Source organism: Delphinapterus leucas, chromosome 2 (assembly GCF_059928025.1).
Source record: "Delphinapterus leucas isolate spDelLeu-1000000601 "Yukka" chromosome 2, BTC_Dleu_Yukka2, whole genome shotgun sequence".
In the NCBI taxonomy this organism is placed as follows: Eukaryota; Metazoa; Chordata; class Mammalia; order Artiodactyla; family Monodontidae; genus Delphinapterus; species Delphinapterus leucas.
Window position 1 is genome coordinate 19,898,483 of NC_143130.1, and position 22,954 is coordinate 19,921,436.

Here is a 22,954-nt window from a genome sequence, read left to right on the forward strand (position 1 = left end):
GAAGGTTTATTATTAAAAGCTGTATTTCCACCTTCTTTGGGGAAAAAGAGCTGTAACACTGGGTTGTATTTCCATGGTAACAGTGGTCTGAGGCCCTCAGGAGATGCTCTCCAGTGGACATGGCGACCCTCCTGCCTGCCTGTATTTCCTCTGCCTTCCTCCTGAAATTAGTTGGCTTTGTGATCCTAAGCTAAATAAGATACACGTCCTGCACTAAGAAAGTAAACAATGATAGAAAACCATATGAATGAGAAGGACTTCTTTGAAAAATTAAGTTTGATCTTTTTGGGCAATAAAGCACATACTTTGAAAAATGAATTAGGGAATTCCCTGGCGGTCTAGTGGTTAGGACTCTGTGCTTTCACTACGAAGGATTCCTGGTCGGGGAGCTAAGATCCCATAAGCCATGCAGCACAGCGGCCCCCCCCCAAAAAGAATTATTTATAAAGAACTGTGCTATTGCAAATGGAGGCTGCGATATTGTGACCATTTTTTTTTCTGGTCTTTCCAAATGTTAGTCACAAAACTGAGTACCCTTTCGTTGGCCACTCACTGTCCCTCAATATTTTTAGGATTAAACTAATACATTTGCAATAGGTATCTCAGGATGAATTCTGTATGAATATAATGAACCTATATAATCTTAGAAATCATTTAATACCAGATTTTATTTTTCCAACACAACCAAAAGTTTTATTAAATAAAATTTTATTGTCTACTGTTTACACTCATGTTGCTGCTATAAAGTACAACAACATACACAGATTCCTAGCGTGAATTACTCATTGTTCACCCCCACTGAACTACAGACATTGCTTGAGAATTAGATCTTTGCTTTAGGGATTAAAAAAAAAAAACTGGGGCATAGTATCTTGAAGAGTATTCTCAAGTGACGTGTTAGAATTCCAAGGCATAGCCGATACAGTAAAAGAGCACCAACTGTGCTGTCCCTGGGAGGAAAGGGGAATGGAAAACAGGCAGAGTAATTATAAGCAGTTGTTTCTGGTGACAGATTTGACTCTGAAAGCTTGATTCTGCTCATCTGGGCTAAGTGGCTGCTTTGAGGAGGAACAAATAAAATGGGGGAGGGTGGGAATGTGGATACTATGAGTTAAAAAAGTATAAAAAGTAATTATATCTAAAATATAGATTAGATATAAATGATCCAGAACTCATTAAATAAGCTCAAAAATACTGGAAAGTGGCAATTTGAACTACATTTGTTTTTAAACAAGTGGGGGGAATACCGAGTGTCTTGAATGTTGTGTGCAAAACTGATCCACGTCACCATCTCACCGTTACAACCGAACATGGCAAGGCAGGTACATTGGTTTCCAGCATCACAGGCAACACTGCATGTAGGTTTTTTAATGAATAATGTAAACTTTAATGTTAAGGCAGCTGGTACTAATGCTGCACACAGGCTTAGCTCCGTGCCCATTTCAGGAATGAGACGGTCAACACTTGAAAACAAACTGTGAGAGAAGAAAAGGGGAGCCAGCATTATCTGACAAAAACAATGAGTCAAAATATTTTCCCTTTCACACACACAAAAATACTGGAACATTTAGAAAAACAAAGCACCCATCCCGCCAACTTCAGCCTGTTCCTTAACAAATATTTCAAAATACTGATAAATAATGGTGACTGCAAGCAGAATTCCAGTGCCCGAGCCAATGGCCCCGAGGAAGTCGGCCAACACCGACAGGGCGCCGATGCACAAGCCCCCAAACGCAGCCGCCGTGGGGATGTACCTGGAAGACAAAACCCCGAGTCAGGCAGGGGAGGCCCACAGGAAGGGGCAGCAGGAAGCAGCAGTAACAGGCGGAAGAAAATTGAACTAACGTGCCAGGGAACTGTCTGCAGTACTGACGATTCGTCCAGGGCTGTGCACAGTTATGTGTTGATGAAAATGATGAAAGGAATGATCTGACTCAAGAAATGATCTGATTTCAAGAAACCAGTTAATAGCCAAGAAAGGCAATACATGATTTTTACAGCAGAAGAGGAGAATCCTCAACTGTGATTTAAGTATTGGAATGTTTAATATTGTTTGTAAGTGGGTAACCTTTAGCTCCCTCTCGTAGATGAAGAGTAAATATCAAAATGCTTTCTAAGTATCAAATTTATGTGACAAGATTTGGATGACCCTATTCAATAGCAATTCAACCTTGGCCACACGTTAGTATCACCTGGAGAACTGTTAAAAATAATGGGATTGTATTTAAAATACTCCAGAGGGGGAAAAAAGATGGGGGCGAGGGACCATGGATGGGGAAGACAGTAGATGAAACAAGAATGGGAGAAGGATAACGACTAAAGCTGGATACAGCTGAACGCAGGGGTTCATTATAACACTCTGCAATCTATTCCATGTTGTAAATAAAAAGTTTAAAATACCAATGCCTTTTCAACAAATGGTTCTGGAACACTTGGCTATCCACATGGAAAAGAAGGAATCTGGACCCCATCTCACATGAAACAAAAATGAGCTCAGAGTTGTCACAGACCTAAACATAAGAGGATTAATCTTTGTGACCCTGGCTTCTTAGATACAACACCAAAAACAGCACAAAGAAACCAAAGAAGAAATAGAAAAACTGAGTATCAAAATTTAAAATTTGTGCATCAAAGGACACCATCAAGAAAGTGAAAAGACAACCCACAGAATGGGACAAAATATTTGCAAATCATTTACCTGATGAGATACATCCAAAATATTTTTTTTACCCTTAAAAACAGTAATAAAAAGACAACCCAATTAGAAATTTTAAATGAGCAAAAGAAGAGACATTTCTCCAAAGAACATATTTGAATGGCTAATTAACACATGAAAAGATGCTTAACATCATTACTCATCAGGGAGACGCAAATCAAAACCACAATGAAAAGGGAAAAACCACAATGAGATACCACTTCATACCTACTAGGTGGCTAAAATCAAAACAAGAATTAGTGCTGGTGAGGACGTGCAGCAGCTCCAGACACTGCAGCTGGATGCAGAATGGGGCAGCTGCTCTGGAGAAGGGTCTGGCAGTTCCGCAACATGTTCAACACAGTTACTACCCAACCCAATAGTTCCACTCTGAGAGAAATGAAAACATGTCCACACAAAACCTGAACAAGTACGTTCACAACAGCATTATTCACGACAGCCAAAAAGTGGAAACAACCAAAATTTCCATCAACTGATGAATGGATAGACAAAACATGGTACATCCATACAAGGGAATATTATTCACGAATAATGAATGAACCCCCAAAACATTATGCTACGTGAAAAAGACAGTCACAAAGGATCACATATAACTCCATTTATATGAAATGTCCAGAACAGGCAAATCTACAGACACTAGATAAAAAGCCTGGGGCTGGGAGGTGGGAGGGTGGGTAGGAATGGAGAATAACTAATAGGTACAAGGTTTCTTTCCAGGTGATGAAAATGTTTTAAAAATTATATTGTAATGATTACACACTCAGAGTATACTAAAAACAAAACCCCACTAAACTGTATATTTCAAATGAGTAAATTACATGATATGTGAATTATATCTCAATAAACTGTTATCAAAAAACAAAAAACTGGGGCTTCCCTGGTGGCGCAGTGGTTGAGAGTCCGCCTGCCGATGCAGGGGACACGGGTTCGTGCCCCGGTCTGGGAAGATCCTACATGCCGCGGAGCAGCTAGGCCCGTGAGCCATGGCCGCTGAGCCTGCGCGTCTGGAGCCTGTGCTCCGCAACGGGAGAGGCCACAACAGTGAGAGGCCTGCGTACAAAAAAAAAAAAACAAAAAAAACACAAAAAACTGATGCCTGGGACCCACCTCAGACCAGATAAATCACAATTCCTAGAGGCGGGATATCAGTATTTTTTAAAAGTTCCCAGGTGGTTTTAAGTGCAGCCAGACGAGGACCTCTGACCTACAGCATTTTAACACTGGGCTGAGCAGTGAAGGGAACATAATTTCAATTAAAATAATAATTTAGGTGTCAATTCTGATGTGGAGAACAATTCACATTTGTGTTAAATTTTGGTTCTTTTGTGTTAAGTAGAAGAAAAGTGCTTCAAATATGAATTTAAATAACATCTGAGAACAAATGATAGATTGAAAAACCAAGAACACGTGTGTGTATGTAACACATTCTCTCTCCTATCCAAGACTGAGTCTAATGGCCTTCCTTACCTATTAAGCTCATGAACCATAGAGGTATCCCTGTGGCCTCTCATTACCATTTGCTGTTCTTTAAGCTGTTTAGCTACCTGCGAAGAGAAAAACAACTTTTAAAATCAAACTCTATTTCACTGTTTACTACTAGGTTCTGTGTGAAGTGCTCTCCACAGAAAATACAGGAAGACTGAAGTAGACACTGTCATATCATAATATTCCCTGAGGCTACAATGCTGCACAACCACATTACCCATACCTTAAGCCAGGGTTTCTCAATCTTTCCTTAATTATCACCTCCCTAAAGAGAAATTAAATACTAAGGAATAAGACTTTGTCGGGTAGAGTTGAGCTTTGGATCCTCACAAACCATTGTAAAATCTAAGAATTTTTCACTTTCCAGGAACTACCTGTAGTTTTTAACTCCCTGGGGATGACATTACCTCATTAAGAATGTATGAATTTGAGTTTAAAATTACAGAAGTAATTAAGTGTATCAATTACCATTTGACACCTAAAAATTATGAATTTTTTTTTTCATTTTCAAACAAACCAAATACTTACATCTTTGGCTGAGGAACCAGACACCTCTATCCATGTCTTAGAAAAGAATGCACATGATCCCAACATGAAGATGATATAAACAACCACATGGACAGGATCCTCAAATATGGCGCCCATGGACTCAGGAGGAGAAAGGTAGTAACAAAGGCCCCCCACTGGGTACGAACGAGCAGGTCCTCCCCCACTGACATCCTATAGAACAAGAATAAAAAGCACAAATTGTCACATTTCTGTGACTTTTCAAACTCCTCAAAAATTATGACGATGTTTTAAGCTCAAAGCACCTACAGCTAATGATTCTATGTAACTTAAAGGATTTACTTTTGTGTCTGATATCTTCACTCTTACAAAATTATATAGTGAGTAAAAAAAAAATTATATAGTGAGTGTCTATTACATAAGACATTGTGAATATATTAACAGAAGAGCAGTTTTTTAAAAAAATTATAATACTTCTACAAGAAGAATCTTCTCTTCCTGAAGACAGGAATAGATCACATCGATCTCTGATAACATTTAGAGTCAGAAATTTTCTGAACTATGTAAGAGTACATACATATTCTTTCACTTCAAGGTATGCTATTAAGAATGCAATCAACTGAAATATTAACAGAAGACTAACGACTCACTACCTAAACTTTATATGATTTGTATATTGTAAAGAGTAGTCTTTTAATAAGTATAAAGGGATTTTTTAATCCACACAAACATTTAAGAATTTTTATAGTAAAAGAAATGGGAATAACATGTATTTGCTCATATTAAATAGAAGTTCTGGGCATAGATGGTGGGAAAGCAATTTTTGGATGCAATGATTAAAATGTCTGGTTCCTGAATTTACAATTTCCAAATGATTCATTTACTGTGCCCCTAGAATCACTGATTCTAAATCAAAAGCCCTGACAAATTAAACTTCCCAATAGCTCTCTCACTTTAAAAAAAACTCATTAAGATCACAACACAATCTATACAACCACTCAGTATATTTATTACTGTGAAATTGTCATAGTAATAATGACTGCCAGATTATTAGCTCATGAGGGGAGGGACAGTCCCTCCCCTCACCACAGGCAATCCAATTTCTGTTAAATGAATGGAAAAGGAGTCCAGCTGACCCTTGAACGAGGGGGTTAGGGCACCGACCCTCCATGAAGTCGAAATCCACATATAAGTTATTGTTACTCCTCCGCGTACACGGCTCCTCCGTATCCGCAGTTCTGCATTGCAGGATTCAACCTGCTGCAGACCATGCAGTACTGAAGTGTTTACTACTGAAAAAAACCTGCGTCTAAATGAACCCATACAGCTCAAACCCATGTTCAAGGGTCAACTATTCCGGATAAAGGGAATCATACTTCCTTCAACTGCCTTTCAAGAATTACTGTTTCATCCTATTAAACTTTACATTTTAAAAATGGCCTTCAGTAAATGCAGAAAGATACGTCGCTACAACTTACAATACAAAAGGTAGCACGTTAAGACAAATGCATAGAATAAGCACCGTATTTCAGGAATGACTAAAAAAATAGTTCTTTGGGGGAATACAAATTCTAGAATTACATATTCTGAAAACAATAAAGGCTCTTACTCTTCTCTAATTCTGTAGTTTTAAGGGGGAAAAAACACTCCTTGGTCAGGTGAAAATTTAAACCAGTCAAAATTCAATCCTGGACTTCCCTGGTGGCCCAATGGTTAAGAATCTGCCTGCCAGTGCATGGGACATGAGTTTGATCCCTGGTCCGGGAAGATCCCACATGCCGCGGAGCAACCAAGCCCGTGTGCCACAACTACTAAGCCTGCACTCTAGAGCTCACGCGCCGCAACTACTGAAGCCCGCACCCTCTAGGGCCCACATGCCGCAACTACTGAGCCACGTGCTGCAACTACTGAAGCCGGTGCACCTAGAGCCCGGGCTCCGCAACAAGAGAAGCCACCAAAATGAGAAGCCTGCGCGCCGCAACTAGAGAAAGCCCATCCCGTGCGCAGCAACGAAGACCCAACGCAGCCAAAAAAAAAAAAATTCAATCCTACAATAACTCACACCTCAATCACAATGTGGCTGGTTTGCTTTAGGAGCTATGATGAAAATCTAAAAGAGGAAGGCAGAATTTACTGGATTCCATTTCTAGCAACTGTTCTCTCTTCAATATAGTTATTATGTGCCTTTCTTATTTACTGCCATTTGGGCCATGAAAAACGGCGGGGGAGGCAGGAGAGGATGATTTCGGTATCCTATATAATCAGCTTCTTGGAAAAAAAACATTATTCTAGACAATAGAGGAATAAGATTACAAAACAGGGAATCACTTTCATAAGAGCAACTGTGATTTTAACCTAAAAGGTCACTCAAACGAGATGTGAAAATGCTTCCTAGACGTAAAATAGTACAAAGTACTCGGCCAATCTTAGTTTTACAATGCTTACAGTTTTACAACTCTTCCAAATAAATGATAAACTGGGCTACAGGTAAATGAATCTAGAAATGTTATATATAGCAACTGCTTCAATTATGGCTCATCTCTTTCAGTTAAAAGCATGAAATGCAAATTACAATAAATTTGAATACTTAGAATAAATAATGAAATACTCACAGCCCACTGTCCTAGTAAATTTACTAAAAAGTTGCCACTAAATCGAACTGACAGCATCTGGGAAATAACATACAGGTTGGACACCAGGGCCGACTGCAGGATGATGGGGATGTTGGAGGTGTAGAAGAGCTTGATGGGGTAGCTGCTGTACTGCCCTCGGTACCGGGCCGACTTAATGGGCAGGTCCACACGAAATCCCTGAAAAAGGAAGCTTAGGAGTAAGGCGGAGAGGCTGCACATACCACGACTCCAGACGAGGCAGTCACAGGAGGGACTATGCAAAGACAATGCTAACAAACTTTCCCTTCCACAGAGACACACAGAAATAGAAATCCTATTCTATTTCATAATTGCTAATATTTTGCACCTCAGAGTCTAAACGATGGAATTATTTCCCTAACTAGATTTTGAAACACTGACTTAGCTGCTAACATTTCAAATGGTATTCTCCTCTTTAAGAGCAAAATAAAAATCCACACTCCACTTAACTTCAGCGAAGAAAGTATACTTACCTGAAAATATATAACAACAGCAAACACGAAAACTGTAGCAATGAGGTTCATGAGATTGGGTAAATTCTGACGATAGAAAGCCTCCCTTAGAGCTCGAACTTTGTCTGTCCTGGTGGCCAGTAAATGAAAGAGAGCTATGACTGCACCCTCAAACTCGGTACCTGATAAATCAAGATAGAAATCGGCTGTAGCTTCATTACCCAAAGTTGTCCCAAAAGTCAAAACAAATAACCTTGAAGCTCCAGTACAAGGCAGAAAATATGAGTCCAAATAATTCATCTATGTTTATGATACAGCCATGTGTGGAGCTTCTAAAAAATATTTACATCATTGAGGCAAATATGTCTTTTTTTTTTTAATAAATCTGAAGTTTTCTCAAGAGACTATTCTTGAGATGAAAACAAAGTAGAATAAACTGATGAAAACTGATGAAAAGCAGAAAACTGATGAAAACAAAGTAGAATAAACCAAAGCAAATATTTAGTTCATAATGATTTGCCTCACCTTTACTTTAGGGAAGGGAAAAGAACATTCAGAGGTGGGGTGGGGGGAGATGGGGAAAAGAAGCAGCAAAGCAGAATAAAGATGTCAGAGTTGAAAGACAGACACTACTCTACCAAGCTTGCCTTTAATTCATTTTACTAAGTATATTAATAAACCATCACCGCTATTTTCTTAAGGCTGGGACCAGGTTAGATGTTAACCATTACAAATCCTGGATGGCATTTGAGAGAAGTGGAGATGGGTAAGGGGAAACACAATGAAATATTTCATAATTTAGGTGCTATTACAAAGCCAAGGAGAACAGCAGCAAAAGTACTAGTACTCCCTGATGATGCAATAATGTTTTTTTAATCTGAAATCCACTACCTTTTTATCCCTCGAGGAATGCTGAAATCAGTCAAAATCAATGACTTCTGCAACAATGGCTTAGGCAAATAAAATTTTTTAAATGTTTGCAACCACTGAAATTTTAAATGAGCAGAGGCTAAATTTTAGATACTATTCTTTCTGAAGCAACAGTTCATACTCCACCAATCTCTGCTTATCAACTTTGGAACACCTGACATCCGCCGTCGCCTGGGACAGCAAACCAGGGCGTCTGTCGGCAGTCCCGCTCCACCACCTCGTGCTCCTCTCAGCACACACCCGGCCAAACCCGTGCAGTTGCGTCCCTGTGCGTTGTACCTCTGCCAGTGTTAATGGTAGTGGGACTAAAGGCCTTCCAGACAATGGTTTCACAGATGTTGGTGGCAATAAAGAGGGAAATCCCAGACCCCAAGCCGTAACCCTTCTGTAGCAGCTCATCTAACAGCAGCACAATCAAACCAGCAACAAACAACTGTGGGGAAAGAAATGCAAGTAAGCTGAAGCAAGAATAAACTCAGAAAGGGGCAGTGAACACCATTGACTACTTTCAAAGTACAGGCATTTTCAACACTAAAACCTAGTCGATGCAGTATCACTATTATGACACCCTGCATCTAACCCGATTTAGTTTCATCAGAAGCCAATTCTGAACATGAGAGGACTGGAAATGTTGTTACATTATAAAGCAGACACTTTGACTTTTAAAGTATATTTATATTTCTCTTATAATGTTTAAATAAGACCTATTGAAAAGCACCCTAAAACAAAAATGTTCACAAAGTTGTAGCATTTATGACAGCAAGAAACTGAAAAGCATTCCAAATAGCTTCAAGTAAGTAAAAGACCAAATGAATTATGATACAGTAACAAGATGCAATTTTATAGGCCATTAAAGGAAAAGCATGTGAACTATGCTGATACATTTTTAAGTATTATAGATTTTATATATGTGTATTCTATATAATATATACAATAGAATAGTCAAAAAGTAGAGCACAAATATGTACACAGATTATAACAATGTAAAAATGCATTCAGTACATACAGTGACAAAAACTGAATATAAATCTGAAAACAATTAAGGGTTCACCAGGTTCTTAAGTTCATGATTTTTTTTTTTAAAAAAAGAAAGCATACTAACTTTATGAGAAATTGAAAATTCTTAATTTTCCTCTTGGAGAAAACATCAGTAAAAGTATGTATCAATTAGAAATAATCCACAGCTTTACAAGTGACCTCTTTGGTCATGTGACTCCTTCCCCACACTTCAGTAACCTAATCAAGGGGGGAAGAAAATGTGCTTCTAGGCCCCCAATCTCACACCTGTCCCCACTTCAAAGACACCCTCCTACAGACATGAGGAGATGCTCCTTCCATTCCTCCCAGCTCTGAAGCCTCCCACCCTCGTTCCTTACTCAGTTCACCCAATATCCCTGTTAAGAAGAGAAAACTACAGTACACCATTTGAAGCATGCTTACCTTAACCGTGTTTTTTCTTTTCCTTAACTGTCATTTCAATGGCTGTACAGAGCCTAACTTGTCTGTTTACAATCTTTAAGTTTGAATTTCAATGGACTGTAAAAAAGGTAAAATTCTCAAAACTCCTAAGAGAGCTCACAAATTCTTTACTGTTTGAAAACCAACTTTACCAATTTGACAAGATAAAAGACAAGTTAGGACTTAACTACTGAGATTTTATTTTGACCTCAGTTATGTAACAAGTACATACTCCCCATCAGAAATACAGAAGCCCACCCTCTACAGGGCATGATAGCTGTCCACAAACCATCAGCCAGACAGTGTTATCATGGACTTCTAATTAAATGACCTGTCCAAGGTCACACAGGCAGCTCTGAAACAACGATAATTCTCCAAACCCCTGTTCACACCAATGTCCATCAGACTAGAGGGTGATTCATTTATATCTGGTGAAAATCAAACTCGTGCTTCTCTAACTGGACAAAGGAATTACAGAGAAACCTAAATGAGAAATGGTTTCTATAACTAAAGGAATAAAAGATGGTAAAAAGCATGCATGCCTATGCAGGGAATGAGAAATCAGAAACTGACAGCATCTCACTGACTAGAACAGTTGATAAAAAAACTGAATACTAATTGCATGCCTTCTAGAATGTTCAATACATATGAATCTCTAAAGTATGTATAAAAATAACACTAACATTTCAACCTTGCTCATGCGTGCACGCACACACACACAACTCAGTTTGACAAAATAATACTTACCTCTACTATGTGCCATGCACACTGATACTCTCTACTCTTTTTTAAAATTTTAATCAAGACCCACTATTTAGATTCCAAAACTCACTAGTGGAAAAACACTGACAAGTGAATGAATGTGAATGAAACATGTGAATGAAACAAGAATAATTAAGGTGAGAAATACCTTACATAACAGCATGCAAACAGTTTTCAAAATCTCTAGGTGGAAACACACTGATCTAATTACATCTCTTTAGCAAATCTACACATTTTCAATGTTAGCAAAGCCTTAAAAAGATGCAATGGGTCACTACCCACCTATGATCAAATGTGAAAAATTTCTCTATACATTAACACTAGAAGGATTAACCACAAGACAAATATTTGTGCACCAGAATTTATGTAAACAACTTAGTATATACCCACTTCACTTGTTCCGTTCCAGGAATTTAACTATTCCTTGATTTCTGGTACGGAAAAAAAATTACAATAGCTTAACTCCATTTTTTATCAATTCAAATTCATAACTGACTTCATAAGAAGTCAATACTTTCACTAACTAGCCCAGAGCTGGTCAGCTGAGGTTCCTTAAGAATATAAATACACCCTTACTAAATACTAGAAAAATTCTACTGATGCATAATGTTCTTAGAGCTAGATGCCAATTTTGAGTGTCTTTTAGAAAGCAGGGTTATTCTAACTATGGGTCATAAAGCAAATGCTGTAAAGAAACAAAATAAGGCAAAAATTGGTGTATCAGTATCCTCATGCCAAAGAACTGAAAGATACTAAAACCAGTTTTCAGAGGATCTTCTTTCCCATCCATTGCAACTCTTCTTCCTCTAATTCCCCGGGGTTATAAATTTGCCAGTCAAGGCGTTTATTTTTTTTTAATTTTCTTACTTTTTCTTTTTGGCCACACTATGCGGCCTGTGAAACTTCCCTGACCAGGGATCGAACCCGTGTCCCCTGCAGTGGAAGCACGGAATCTTAACCACTGGACCACCAGGGAAGTCCCAAGGTGTTTTTCAAATGGAGAAATAATGACAAAGTTATCCTTTAAAGAAGTGTACCTCATACCAAATGGGAACTTATTGGGGCTCAGAAAACTACCTAATAGTCCATTAAAGATTCCTCCCCTGGTTAAAAGATGAAATATTTCCATTTCATTAGAAAAGCCCTGTGATATGTGTTAATGATGCCCAATAAATACCTCAACAATCCCATTCTCCTTGTTCTGAATCATACTCACTAAACAATCTTCTTACTATGATTTGTTTCCTATATAAGATTTCCTATAAAAAAAAAAGATGGTCAAGCATGCCAATCCGAAATGGTTGTATTTCTCAATGTATATATATACTAATAAACTGGTGTTTTAGTTTTATTTTAAACTATTTTTCTGACTTTGGTCCTTTTGACCATTAAAAAAATTGTTTCCTAAATTAATCCTAATTTCGTAGAGTGAACAAGAGGCATCTCCAAGATAACCAGGACTCTAGACGTTCAGTGTTTAACTTAAGCAAGCTTCTTTTCAAAATCCAGTAAATAACTATTATATAACTTAAGTACAGTCCATTCCTGGGTAACTTCTCTAAAGGATTTTTAATGACTACATTAGAGAAATATCTTCCAAATTTTACACATTTTAAGATACTTAGTAGAGGGAAAATCACGTTGGCCTTCAAAAATTCCATTCCAAAATATCCATTTAAAAAATCCATAGGATATATATATGTGTGTTTATATGGTATTTCACTTACTGTAAGATACTATTATTTGTAACACTATTATGTGTCATTAAGAAAGAAAAAAATACTTCAATTAAACTATGACACAATAACCTATTACAAAGAATTTTTTATTTTCTACTTAAAAAAAGTTTAGACTTAGATGTTTATCATCTAACTTGCTCTTTCTGTGCCTCTGTTTATACACAATAACTCTTCATTTCAATAACAAATCACAGCAGACTGTTGGAAGACATTTTAAACAGCAGTTAAACTCAACGACATGTTTTATCAACAATGCTTATAACCAAGTGATATAAGGACGATATAAACAGCTTTGACCAAGTTGACGTACACATGCAGGCAATGCCTACCATCACGACCGCCACCTGGCTGGCCGCACGTGTGACTGCATCAACTCTAAGAAAACATCCTGATTTCAGAGACATCGAAATGTGAAAAATGTGCATCTTAGAATCAGTGAAATACAGTTGATTGATCCATAATTATTAGACATCTACGGGGCTATTACAATACATTTTAATTTTTAACATCAACACAACTTATACATGTCACTTCAATAAAGTAAGAAAATGAGTATATCAATCACCTAAAGAATTATTTCAAAAGAAAAGAAGGAACAAACTTTTTTGTTATCCATATGAAAAATTGTATTTCTTACCTGAATGATGATAAGGAGACAGATTCCAGCACCCATTTCAGCGGGATCCCCATACATGCCCGTCATGACATACACAATGGCTTGCCCAATGGTAATGATCATACCAAATACTGACAAAAATTGGGGGAAAAGGAGTACATGCTTATAACCAAAGACAAAAAAGACTAGAAAAACATCTTTGCCACAAAATTCTCAAATTTGGAAAAGGCTCTTTATTAATTGTACTGATGCTCACGTTTCTGGGCTCCATTGAATAGGGCTCTATCTTTGGGTGTATCTCCAACTTCAATGATTTTGGCTCCAGCTAACAACTGCATAATCAAACCAGATGTTACAATTGGGGAGATACCCAATTCCATTAATGTTCCTGTAAAGGAAGGGGAAAAAAGTAAATAATCTTTACGATATCCAATGCAGATTAATTTAGAAGAGTCCCAGTCCTTAATTATGTCTATGAAATACATGTTAAACGTTAACAAGCAAATTTTCATTTCCTAAACATTAATTGCTAAAAAAAACCCTCTCATTTATTAACACAACCTCACAACAATGCATTGAATCAAAATTACTATAAATACTACAAAAACGTAAATTTCTGTGAATTCTAAGCTTAAATTGTTAAAGAAATCCTTTGAAAGAAATTGTCCAAGATTTCTGTCCAAATCACTATTTTTAAAATTTACACTAAACATTTTAACGCAGGATTTTAAAAGCCCAAAAATTAAATAACAAGTTAATAAAAAGATGATATTTAAGAATATCTGTGGGGCTTCCCTGGTGGCGCAGTGGTTGAGAGTCCGCCTGCCGATGCAGGGGACACGGGTTCGTGCCCTGGTCCGGGAAGATCCCACATGCTGCGGAGCGCCTGGGCCCGTGAGCCATGGCCGCTGAGCCTGCGCGTCCGGAGCCTGTGCTCCACAATGGGAGAGGCCACAGCAGTGAGAGGCCCGCGTACCATACACACACACACAAAAATGAATAGCTGTGACTCTCCTAATTCAAAATATAAAATTATATAGGAAGTCATCAAAATCAATGTTGTAGAATGTTGAGTGGCATGAAAAATGTTAATGACATAGTGGATAGGAAAAATATTCAAAAATAGCATGTACGGTTTGATTTCATTTAAATATTTAAGTGGAAAATCATTTCCTGTTATTTTAGTCTGGTTATCAACATGTTTCTATTGTTAATGAACTTATCTACGAAGCGGACTCACAGACATAGAGAACAGACTTGTGGTTGCCAAGGGGGAGGGGGTTGGGAGAGGGACGGGACGGATTGGGAGTTTGGGATTAGCAGATGCATACTATTATATAGAGAATGGATAAACAACAAGGTCCTGCTGTATAGCACAGGGAACTATATTCAATATCCTGTGATAAACCATAATGTAAACGAATATGAAAAAGAATGTATATATGTATAACTGAATCACTTTGCTGTACAGCGGAAATTATCACAACACTGTAAATCAACTATACTTGAATAAAATAAATTTTAAAAAAATATGGCATCTTAAATGGACTCTTCATGTTTTCTCAGATACTTCCTCAATGGTAAAAGATAAAAATATGTTTTATCATTAAAGCTAGTAGGCAGGTAGGGAGATTTCTTTTTATATCAAATCACCAAAATTTAAAACTGTCAAATGGATCTAGTCCAAAAATTAATCCAGTCAAGCTTTAATGAACATTTCATTTAGGAAATATGGCACTTCCACTCAATAGGGAAAAGAAGGATACATGAACCTTGGCAAATAACTGGCCAATATAGAAAATTAAGCCTAGATTCCTTATCTCATGACTTACATTAAAATAAAGGCCACAGATTTAGAAAATATAACCATAAAAGACAAAGTACAGAAGCACCAGAAGTGAGTATGCTTTTAATCTTGGAAAAGAAAAAGCCTTTCTAAAACAAAATACATAAAGGCCACAAGCAAAAAATGGACGATATGATTAGATACAACTATGAAACCTCCATGTGGCAAAAGACAGGGTAATAGTTAAAAGAAAAATGAACACAAGTAACAAAGGGCAAAAGAATTTGTCTAAAGGGCAAAGAATTCTTACAAATGAATTTTAAAATGAACAAACAGCAGTGAAATAAGTCAGAGAAAGACAAATACTATATGATATCACTTATAAGTGCAATCTAAAAAATACAACAAACTAGTGAATATAACGAGAAAAGAAGCGGGCTCACAGATTCAGAGAACAAACTAGAGGTTACCAGTGGGGGTGGGCGGGGACAATATAGGGTGGGGAGTGGGAGGTTAAAACTACTGGGTAGGGCTTCCCTGGTGGCACAGTGGTTGAGAGTCCGCCTGCCGATGCAGGGGACACAGGTTCGTGCCCCGGTCCGGAAAGATCCCACATGCTGCGGGAAAGATCCCACATGCTGCGGGAAAGATCCCACATGCTGCGGAGCGGCTGGGCCCGTGAGCCATGGCCGCTGCGCCCGCGCGTCTGGAGCCTGTGCTCTGCAATGGGGGAGGCCACAACAGTGAGAGGCACGCATACTGCAAAAAAAACCCCCCAAAAACAAAAAAAAAACAAAAAAAAAACTACTGGGTATAAGACAGCCTCAAGGGTGTGTTGTACAACACAGGGAATATAGCCCCCCCCCCCGCAAAAAAAATAGAAACATAAAAAAGAGATAAATGGCATGGCCACTCCCAATAATGCTCTTTTCTCAGGAAAATACCAACAACATAAGAGGAAACCCCAGCACCCAAATCTGTACTATGTAACCCTGAAACCGTAACCAAAGCTGGCTGGGTCTGGTGGAAATTCTGGTAATTTCTAATTCTGAACTGAGAACTGAAGAACCCAGGAGTTGTTGAAGCTAGATCACAAAGACAAGGTTCCCTGCCCCTGCTGCTGAGGTCTGAAAGCTGGTTCTCTCTCCACAAGGCTTAGTTGTTCTACCTCCTCTTTGGGTTCCAAAAAATGACTAGTATCCTTCCAGTAAATTCCATTTTTGTGTTTAAGCCAGTCAGTAATTTCCTATGACTTATAACAAGTCCACTCATAGAAGAAATAGAAATATTCAATAAAAATATAAGATGATGTTCAAGCTCACCAACACATAAAGAAATACAAATTAAATACCAGATACCAATTTTTACCTGTCTAACACAAAGACTAAAGGACAAATATTATCCACTGCTGGAAGAGAAATGGTCATTCTCATACACCATAGCAGAGTGTATAAAATAATTCAAAGCTTTTGGAAGACAATTTAACAATATCTATCAAAAATTTAAGTGTACATTCCTTGTAAACAAGCAGTTAAACTTCTAGATTCATTCTATTAAAAACTTACAGAAGAGTGTGATAGTAGTCATGGTAGCATTGATTATAATGATATAAAATTGGGAAAAAAACTACATGTATGACAGCAGATCCTACAGGCCTTGGGGTCATACCTAAAACACACTCCTTACTGTCTACAAGCCTCATAATCTGGCTCTTGGATTCATCTGCAGCCTCATGTCCTACCACGTCTCCCCTTTCCTTTTTTCTTCCAATCACACCATCCTCCTCATTGTTCTTGGAAGACATTAAGCATACTCGCACCTCAGGGCCTTTGCACTTGCTATTCCCTGGGGGAAGGTTCCTCCCCCAGATCTTCACACAGCCTTCTCTCATGTCCTGCAGGTCTCTGCTCAAATGTCCCTTCCCCCTCCCAAGATACAGTTCATGTAGAGTCTACCTCCCCAAATAGAGTAACATAAACTCCACGACAACAGCATCACTGTCTTGATCACTGCTCTAATCTCAGCACCTAGCACAAAGCTCCACTCATAGGAAGAACTCAATAAATACCTGAATGAATGATTAAAGAAATCATGGCACATCCATATAATGGAATAGTATATGGCCATTCAGTAAAATAGGTCATCCAAGATATTAAGTAAACACACCAAGTAGCAGAATAGTTATATAGTAGATCTTATTTTTCAGTTTTTAAAAAAAGTATATAAATTCATATATATGAATATATATTCAGATAAAAGGTCTAGACGGTTATTCACCAATCTGTTGTCTTCCCAGGAGTTACCCCTGAGAAGCGAGACCTTCATTTTCAGCTTTATACAAATCTGAAATGTTGGTGTTTTTATAACAAACGTTACTTTTTTGATGTAGAAAAAAACCCACCCCAAAAGCCCCTCCTGATCCAGGCCCTCCCTATCTCTCAGCCTCACTGATCAGCATCCCCCACCCGAATCCCCAGCCTGCACCCCGTGTCCTCATGCATGTGTGCTGTGACTCAGGCTTCCCTCTCCCGACGGTCCACAGGCTGAATTCCAACCCAAATGCTCTCCCAGCATCATCTCCTCCCTGGCACCGCAGATCAGTCTTTCAGTCCCATGAGAAACTCAAGAATACACTTCAGAGAGTCCAGGAAATCTCCTGAGATTTTATGAAAAATCTGCACGTGTGAATGTACATGCATTTTTCTAGGGAGAGTACAGATAAATTTAATTAGATTCTCAAAGGAAACATGACCCACAAAAGGATGGAGAACCAAAGCTCTAGACAATGCTAATCACTCCATTCTGTCGTAACTCTATACTCTGTACATACTTCTATTATTACAATAAATACACAGTTTTGTAATTATCTTTATGTTTGTCTCTTCTCCTAGGCAATGAGTTTCTTTTACCATATACTGCCCCTCCCCATAGACATCAAAAAATAGTTGTTTCCACATTTTCACATCTATTTGATGTCAGTACTAGCATGGAGGCAAAAGAAAAGCAGCATATACCTCTGTTGGATGCAAGAATAACTCTCATCCAGTAGAAAGGATCTGCAGAATCTGATGACATGATTCCAAATAGTGGTATCTATAAGATTACATAAAATATTTTATAAAAATGTATTATATAAATTAAGTTTGAACTTAATTTATAATGCATTCACTTAATATTTGCAAAACTTAAAAAAAACCCACTACTCATGTTCAATAACAAGCATACCTTAAGAGTAAAGTTCTTTAATGAAAATAAAAACAATGGGAATCATTACTTACAACATTTCACTAGTAAATATTCCTATCAGTATGGAGATATGTTGCACAACAATGTGAATATATGTAACACTACTGAACTGCACACTTAAAAATGGTTACGTTGATAAGTTTTATGTTTTTGCAATTAAAGAAAATGCTCCTATCAGTACAGGATATATCTACCACGTCACAGAATAATCTTGGAAAGCTATGGGTACTAGTGACAGCCACAGCCATACTCCAAATGTAAGACTGAAGACGAGATATACAGTAGAATACTATGCAGCCATTAAAAATTATACTATGAAGCTTGTAACAGTATGAGGATGTGCTTATGTTGTAATATTAAGTATAAAACAATGGTTCTCAAGCTGGGGCAACTTTGCCCCATCTGGCAATATAGGAAGACACTTTTGGTTGTCCCAACTTGAGGGGGGTGCTACTGGCATTAGTGGGTAGAGGTCAGAGATGCTGAACATCCTATAATTTATGGGACAGTCCCCCACCGCAAAGAATTATCCAGCCCAAACTTCAGTGCCATTGTTGAGGAAACCTAGTATAAAAAGAATGGTATGAAACTGTATAAATAAAGTAAAAGATCAACACTGTAAAAATATGCATAGAAGAAAAAACTAGGTGTAAATATTTTTTTAAATCTTGAACAGTGATTATTCACAGGCAGTGGGATTACTGTTGACTTTTCTTCTATATTCTTTTCAGCATTTATCATATTTTCTATAATGAACACATATTACTTTTTAATCAGAAAAAAAAAAACACCTTAACTTCAGAATGCTTCCTATTATATGACCCATGTTCAGAACACAGCACTTGGCCATACCCCCTCCCTCACCATGTAGGAGAAAAATACACTTCCTATTTCATAAACCTTCCCTATATGAAGCTGACTTAAAAAAAAAAAGTTCCAAAAGATGCTGCCAGCAATTTTAAACAGGTCATCTGGTCAACCTAAACCTCTTTGGACATCTGAATATATTAGCTGGGTTAGCAAAAGCAAGAAGCACAATATTTTGTGTGCACCCTATAGATGCAAACACTCTTCAGCTAATGTGAGAGATGGGGAGAAAGGAAGTTATTGAATAAAAACCAATTAACACTACAGGATAGTCCATATCACAATATTCCCTAAGTGGGGGAGAGACCAATCAATCAAATTACCTTCCTTAATTGAGTCTCGTAGAGATAGCCATTACCTCCATGATTAGATGCTTTGCGGGATAACAAACAAGAAAGTCAGCCAACCATCCCTAAGCAATGGTATTCCCTCCATTCCCATAGTCAACAGGATTAAACTCAGTGTCTAACTTTACTCCTCTTAGTAAATTCCATAGTTACAGGACCACGTCCAACAAGGGCAGCAACAGGAGCTATTTTCTATGACTCTCAAAGTTGCAGACTTTTAGGCTTTGCCCTATATTACATAAAATAATCAGTTTCAACTTCACAAAATACAGTATACACTTCAGAGAAACAAGCATTTCATGCTTGAATGGAAACCCTGAACCAATCAGATGGACAAATAGAAAATTAGTAGTAGGGATCTCCAAACGCAGTGGGCACTGAAACCAAGCAAGATATTTCTGGGCTAAAATGGCAAGCCGTGAGTGATCAGGTTACAGAATTTCCCTCCCCAATACATAAGAAAACACATTTTTCAAAACATGTAAAATAGTAAAAGAATTTAAAAATCTAAAGGAAAAATATCTATAAAGCAGCCAAACAAGAAAAAGAATCATAAACTTGATGGTCATGGGCGGGCAGAAAACAACAGACAATCGAGGAATAGGGACTCAGCATGAAACTGCTCCAATCAGCCCAAAGGGAAGGGCACAGAATCCCCAGAATCCCCACAACACTCCAAACCTGGAGAAGAGCGGGCTGCACAGATATCCTCATCTCTCCTGCCTCCTTTGGCAGCTGAGAGGAAATGGATGAGAGAAGCCAGGAACGGGGCTCTCTCTGGTGCAACTGACACTTACAGGGCTACACTGAGTCAGGAACTGGGGAGCGATCTGAGGTCAGTAATGGAATAAAGCCCTCCTCAGTCAGGTGGTGAGGACCCTCACAAGACATGTAACAAAAGTCTAGCAAGAGAGCAGAGCCCAGGTGGCATTTATGGCACTTCTCTCAGCTGATCTCACCTCCCACCATTCCCTCAAGCTAAAAAAACACTATGGAGAACACGAGACCCCAAACCCTTCAACTGTGGCTGGGAGGGGAAAACTGTGGCTCTCTCTGTTTGAGATTCAGTGGAAAGAGAATCAAGAAATCACCAGCCCTGGGCCAAACTGCCTAAGCGTGAGAAAGACAAAAAGGTACAGCTTGGGCTTCCCTGGTGGCGCAGTGGTTGAGAGTCCGCCTGCCGATGCAGGGGACACGGGTTGGTGCCCTGGTCCAGGAAGATCCCACATGCCGCGGAGCGGCTGGGCCCGTGAGCCATGGCCGCTGAACCTGCGCGTCCGGAGCCTGTGCTCCGCAATGAGAGAGGCCACAACAGTGAGAGGCCCGCATACCGTAAAAAAAAAAAAAAAAAAAAGGTACAGCTTGACAACCATGTAAACACATTACAGAAAAAAAAATAATGAAGTAACATAAAATGCATAAATTAATTTATGGCATGAAACAGTCATGAGAAATGTCACACTTTAAGAAATGTAACTCAAGTTATGTTTTCTTCTTCTTGGGTTTTTTTGGGTTCCAGCTGCAAAGCTGCAAATATTTACTATCTGGCCCTTTACAGAAAAAATGTTTGCAGACCCTTGGATTAGAAGATTCAATATGAAGATGGTAATGCTCTCTAAATTGACCTATATATTCAAAGCAATAAAAATCATAATGCCAGGAGGCTTTCTTAAAGAAAATGACAAGCTGATTCTAAAATTCAGATGGAAATATGAGTGACCTAGAATAGACAAAATCATTTTGAAAAGAAGAACAAAGTTGGATGACTTTTACAACCTAATTACAGGACTCAGTTTAAAGCTACATTAATCAAAAGAGTTATGGTTTACCATAACGATGGAATATGATCAATGGAACAGAACTGAGAGTACAAAAATAGATCCATGCTTATATGGCTAACTGATTTTCAACAAAGATACCAAAGTAATTCAATGGAGAAAGGAGAGCCTTTTCAACAACTGGTTATGCATATAGAAAAAAACAAACCCTACCCTTACCTCACACCATACACAAAAATTAACTTGGAATAGATCATAGACCAAAACATCCAAGCTAAAACTGTAAAATATTTAGAAGAATACAGGAGAAAATCTTCACAACCTTAAAATAGGCAAACATTTCTTAGATAGGAAACAAAAGCCATGAGCAATCAAAGAGAAAGATAAAATGAACTTCATCGAAATTAAAAACTTCTGCTCAAAAAGTATTGTTAAGAAAATGAAAAGGCAAGCCATAGACTACGACATATTGTTAAGAAAATGAAAAAGATATTGTTAAGAAAATGAAAAGGCAAGCCATAGACTATGAGAAAATATTCACAATACATATATCTGATGAAGGACTTGTATCCAGAAAATATTTTAAAATGCATATAATTCACTAATCAAAAATGCAATTTTTTTTAGTGGGCAAAATATTTGGGGAAAAAACACTTTACAAAAGATAAATACCCAATAAGCATACGAGGAAGCTGCTCAATATCATTGACCAGGGAAATACAAGTTAAAACCTCACCATGGAGAAAAGAGAACCTTCCTGTACTTTGATGGAAATGGAAAACAGGAGGGTCCTTAAAAAATTAAAAATAGAGCTACCATAAAATCCAGCAATCTCACTCCTAGGTATATGACCAGAGAAAACTCTAATTCAAAAAGATACATGTGGGCTTCCCTGGTGGCGCAGTGGCTGGGGGGTCCGCCTGCCGATGCAGGGGACACGGGTTCGTGCTCCAGTCCGGGAGGATCCCATATGCTGCGGAGCGGCTGGGCCTGTGGGCCATGGCCGCTGGGCCTGCGTGTCCGGAGCCTGTGCTCCGCAACAGGAGAGGCCACAGCAGTGAGAGGCCTGTGTACCACAAAAAAAAAAAAAAAAAAAGATACATGCACCCCAATGTTAACAGCAGCATGATTTACAACAGCCAAAACACGGAAGCAACCTAAGTGTCCATCAGCAGGCAACTGGTTTAAGACATGTGTGTGTGTGTGTGTGTGTGTGTGTGTGTGTGTGTGTGTGTGTGTGTACAATGGAATATTATTCAGCCATAAAAAAGAATGGAATATTGCCATTTGCAGCAACATGAATGGACCTAGACAATATTATACTTAGTGAATTAAGTCAGAGAAAGACAAATATCATTTATATGTGGAATCTAAAAAATAACATAAATGAATCTATAAACAAAACAGAAACAGACTGACATAGAAAATAAACTTTATGGTTACCAAAGGGGAAAGAGAGAGGGGGGAGGGATAAATTAGAAGTACGGGATTAACAGATACAAACTGCTATACATAAAATAGATAAGCAACAAGGATTTACTGTTTAGCACAGGAAGGTATATTCAATATCTTATAATAACCTATAATGGAAAATAATCTGAAAAAAAAAAAAAA

The 22,954-nt window shown here is 38.2% G+C and overlaps 1 protein-coding gene across 5 annotated transcripts in view; it reads right to left on the reverse strand.

Moving 5' to 3' along the window:
• Positions 1–691: 691 nt before the first annotated feature.
• SEC61A2 (SEC61 translocon subunit alpha 2) overlaps positions 692–22,954 on the reverse strand; it is a 28,163-nt gene continuing 5,900 nt past the window's right edge. For 3 of the 5 annotated variants that reach the window (XM_022580305.2, XM_089906485.1, XM_089906486.1), the window contains 8 exons: positions 13,573–13,704; positions 13,338–13,447; positions 9,021–9,174; positions 7,833–7,993; positions 7,321–7,518; positions 4,730–4,921; positions 4,184–4,260; positions 692–1,754 (listed from right to left, as the gene is read on the reverse strand). In XM_022580305.2, coding sequence (XP_022436013.1) covers positions 1,568–1,754; positions 4,184–4,260; positions 4,730–4,921; positions 7,321–7,518; positions 7,833–7,993; positions 9,021–9,174; positions 13,338–13,447; positions 13,573–13,704 — 1,211 coding nt within the window. In that variant the 3' untranslated portion in view covers positions 692–1,567. Of the gene's footprint in view, positions 1,755–4,183; positions 4,261–4,729; positions 4,922–7,320; positions 7,519–7,832; positions 7,994–9,020; positions 9,175–13,337; positions 13,448–13,572; positions 13,705–18,116; positions 18,196–22,954 lie in introns of all 5 variants that reach the window. The other 2 variants (XM_022580308.2, XM_022580303.3) reach the window with 1 other exon arrangement.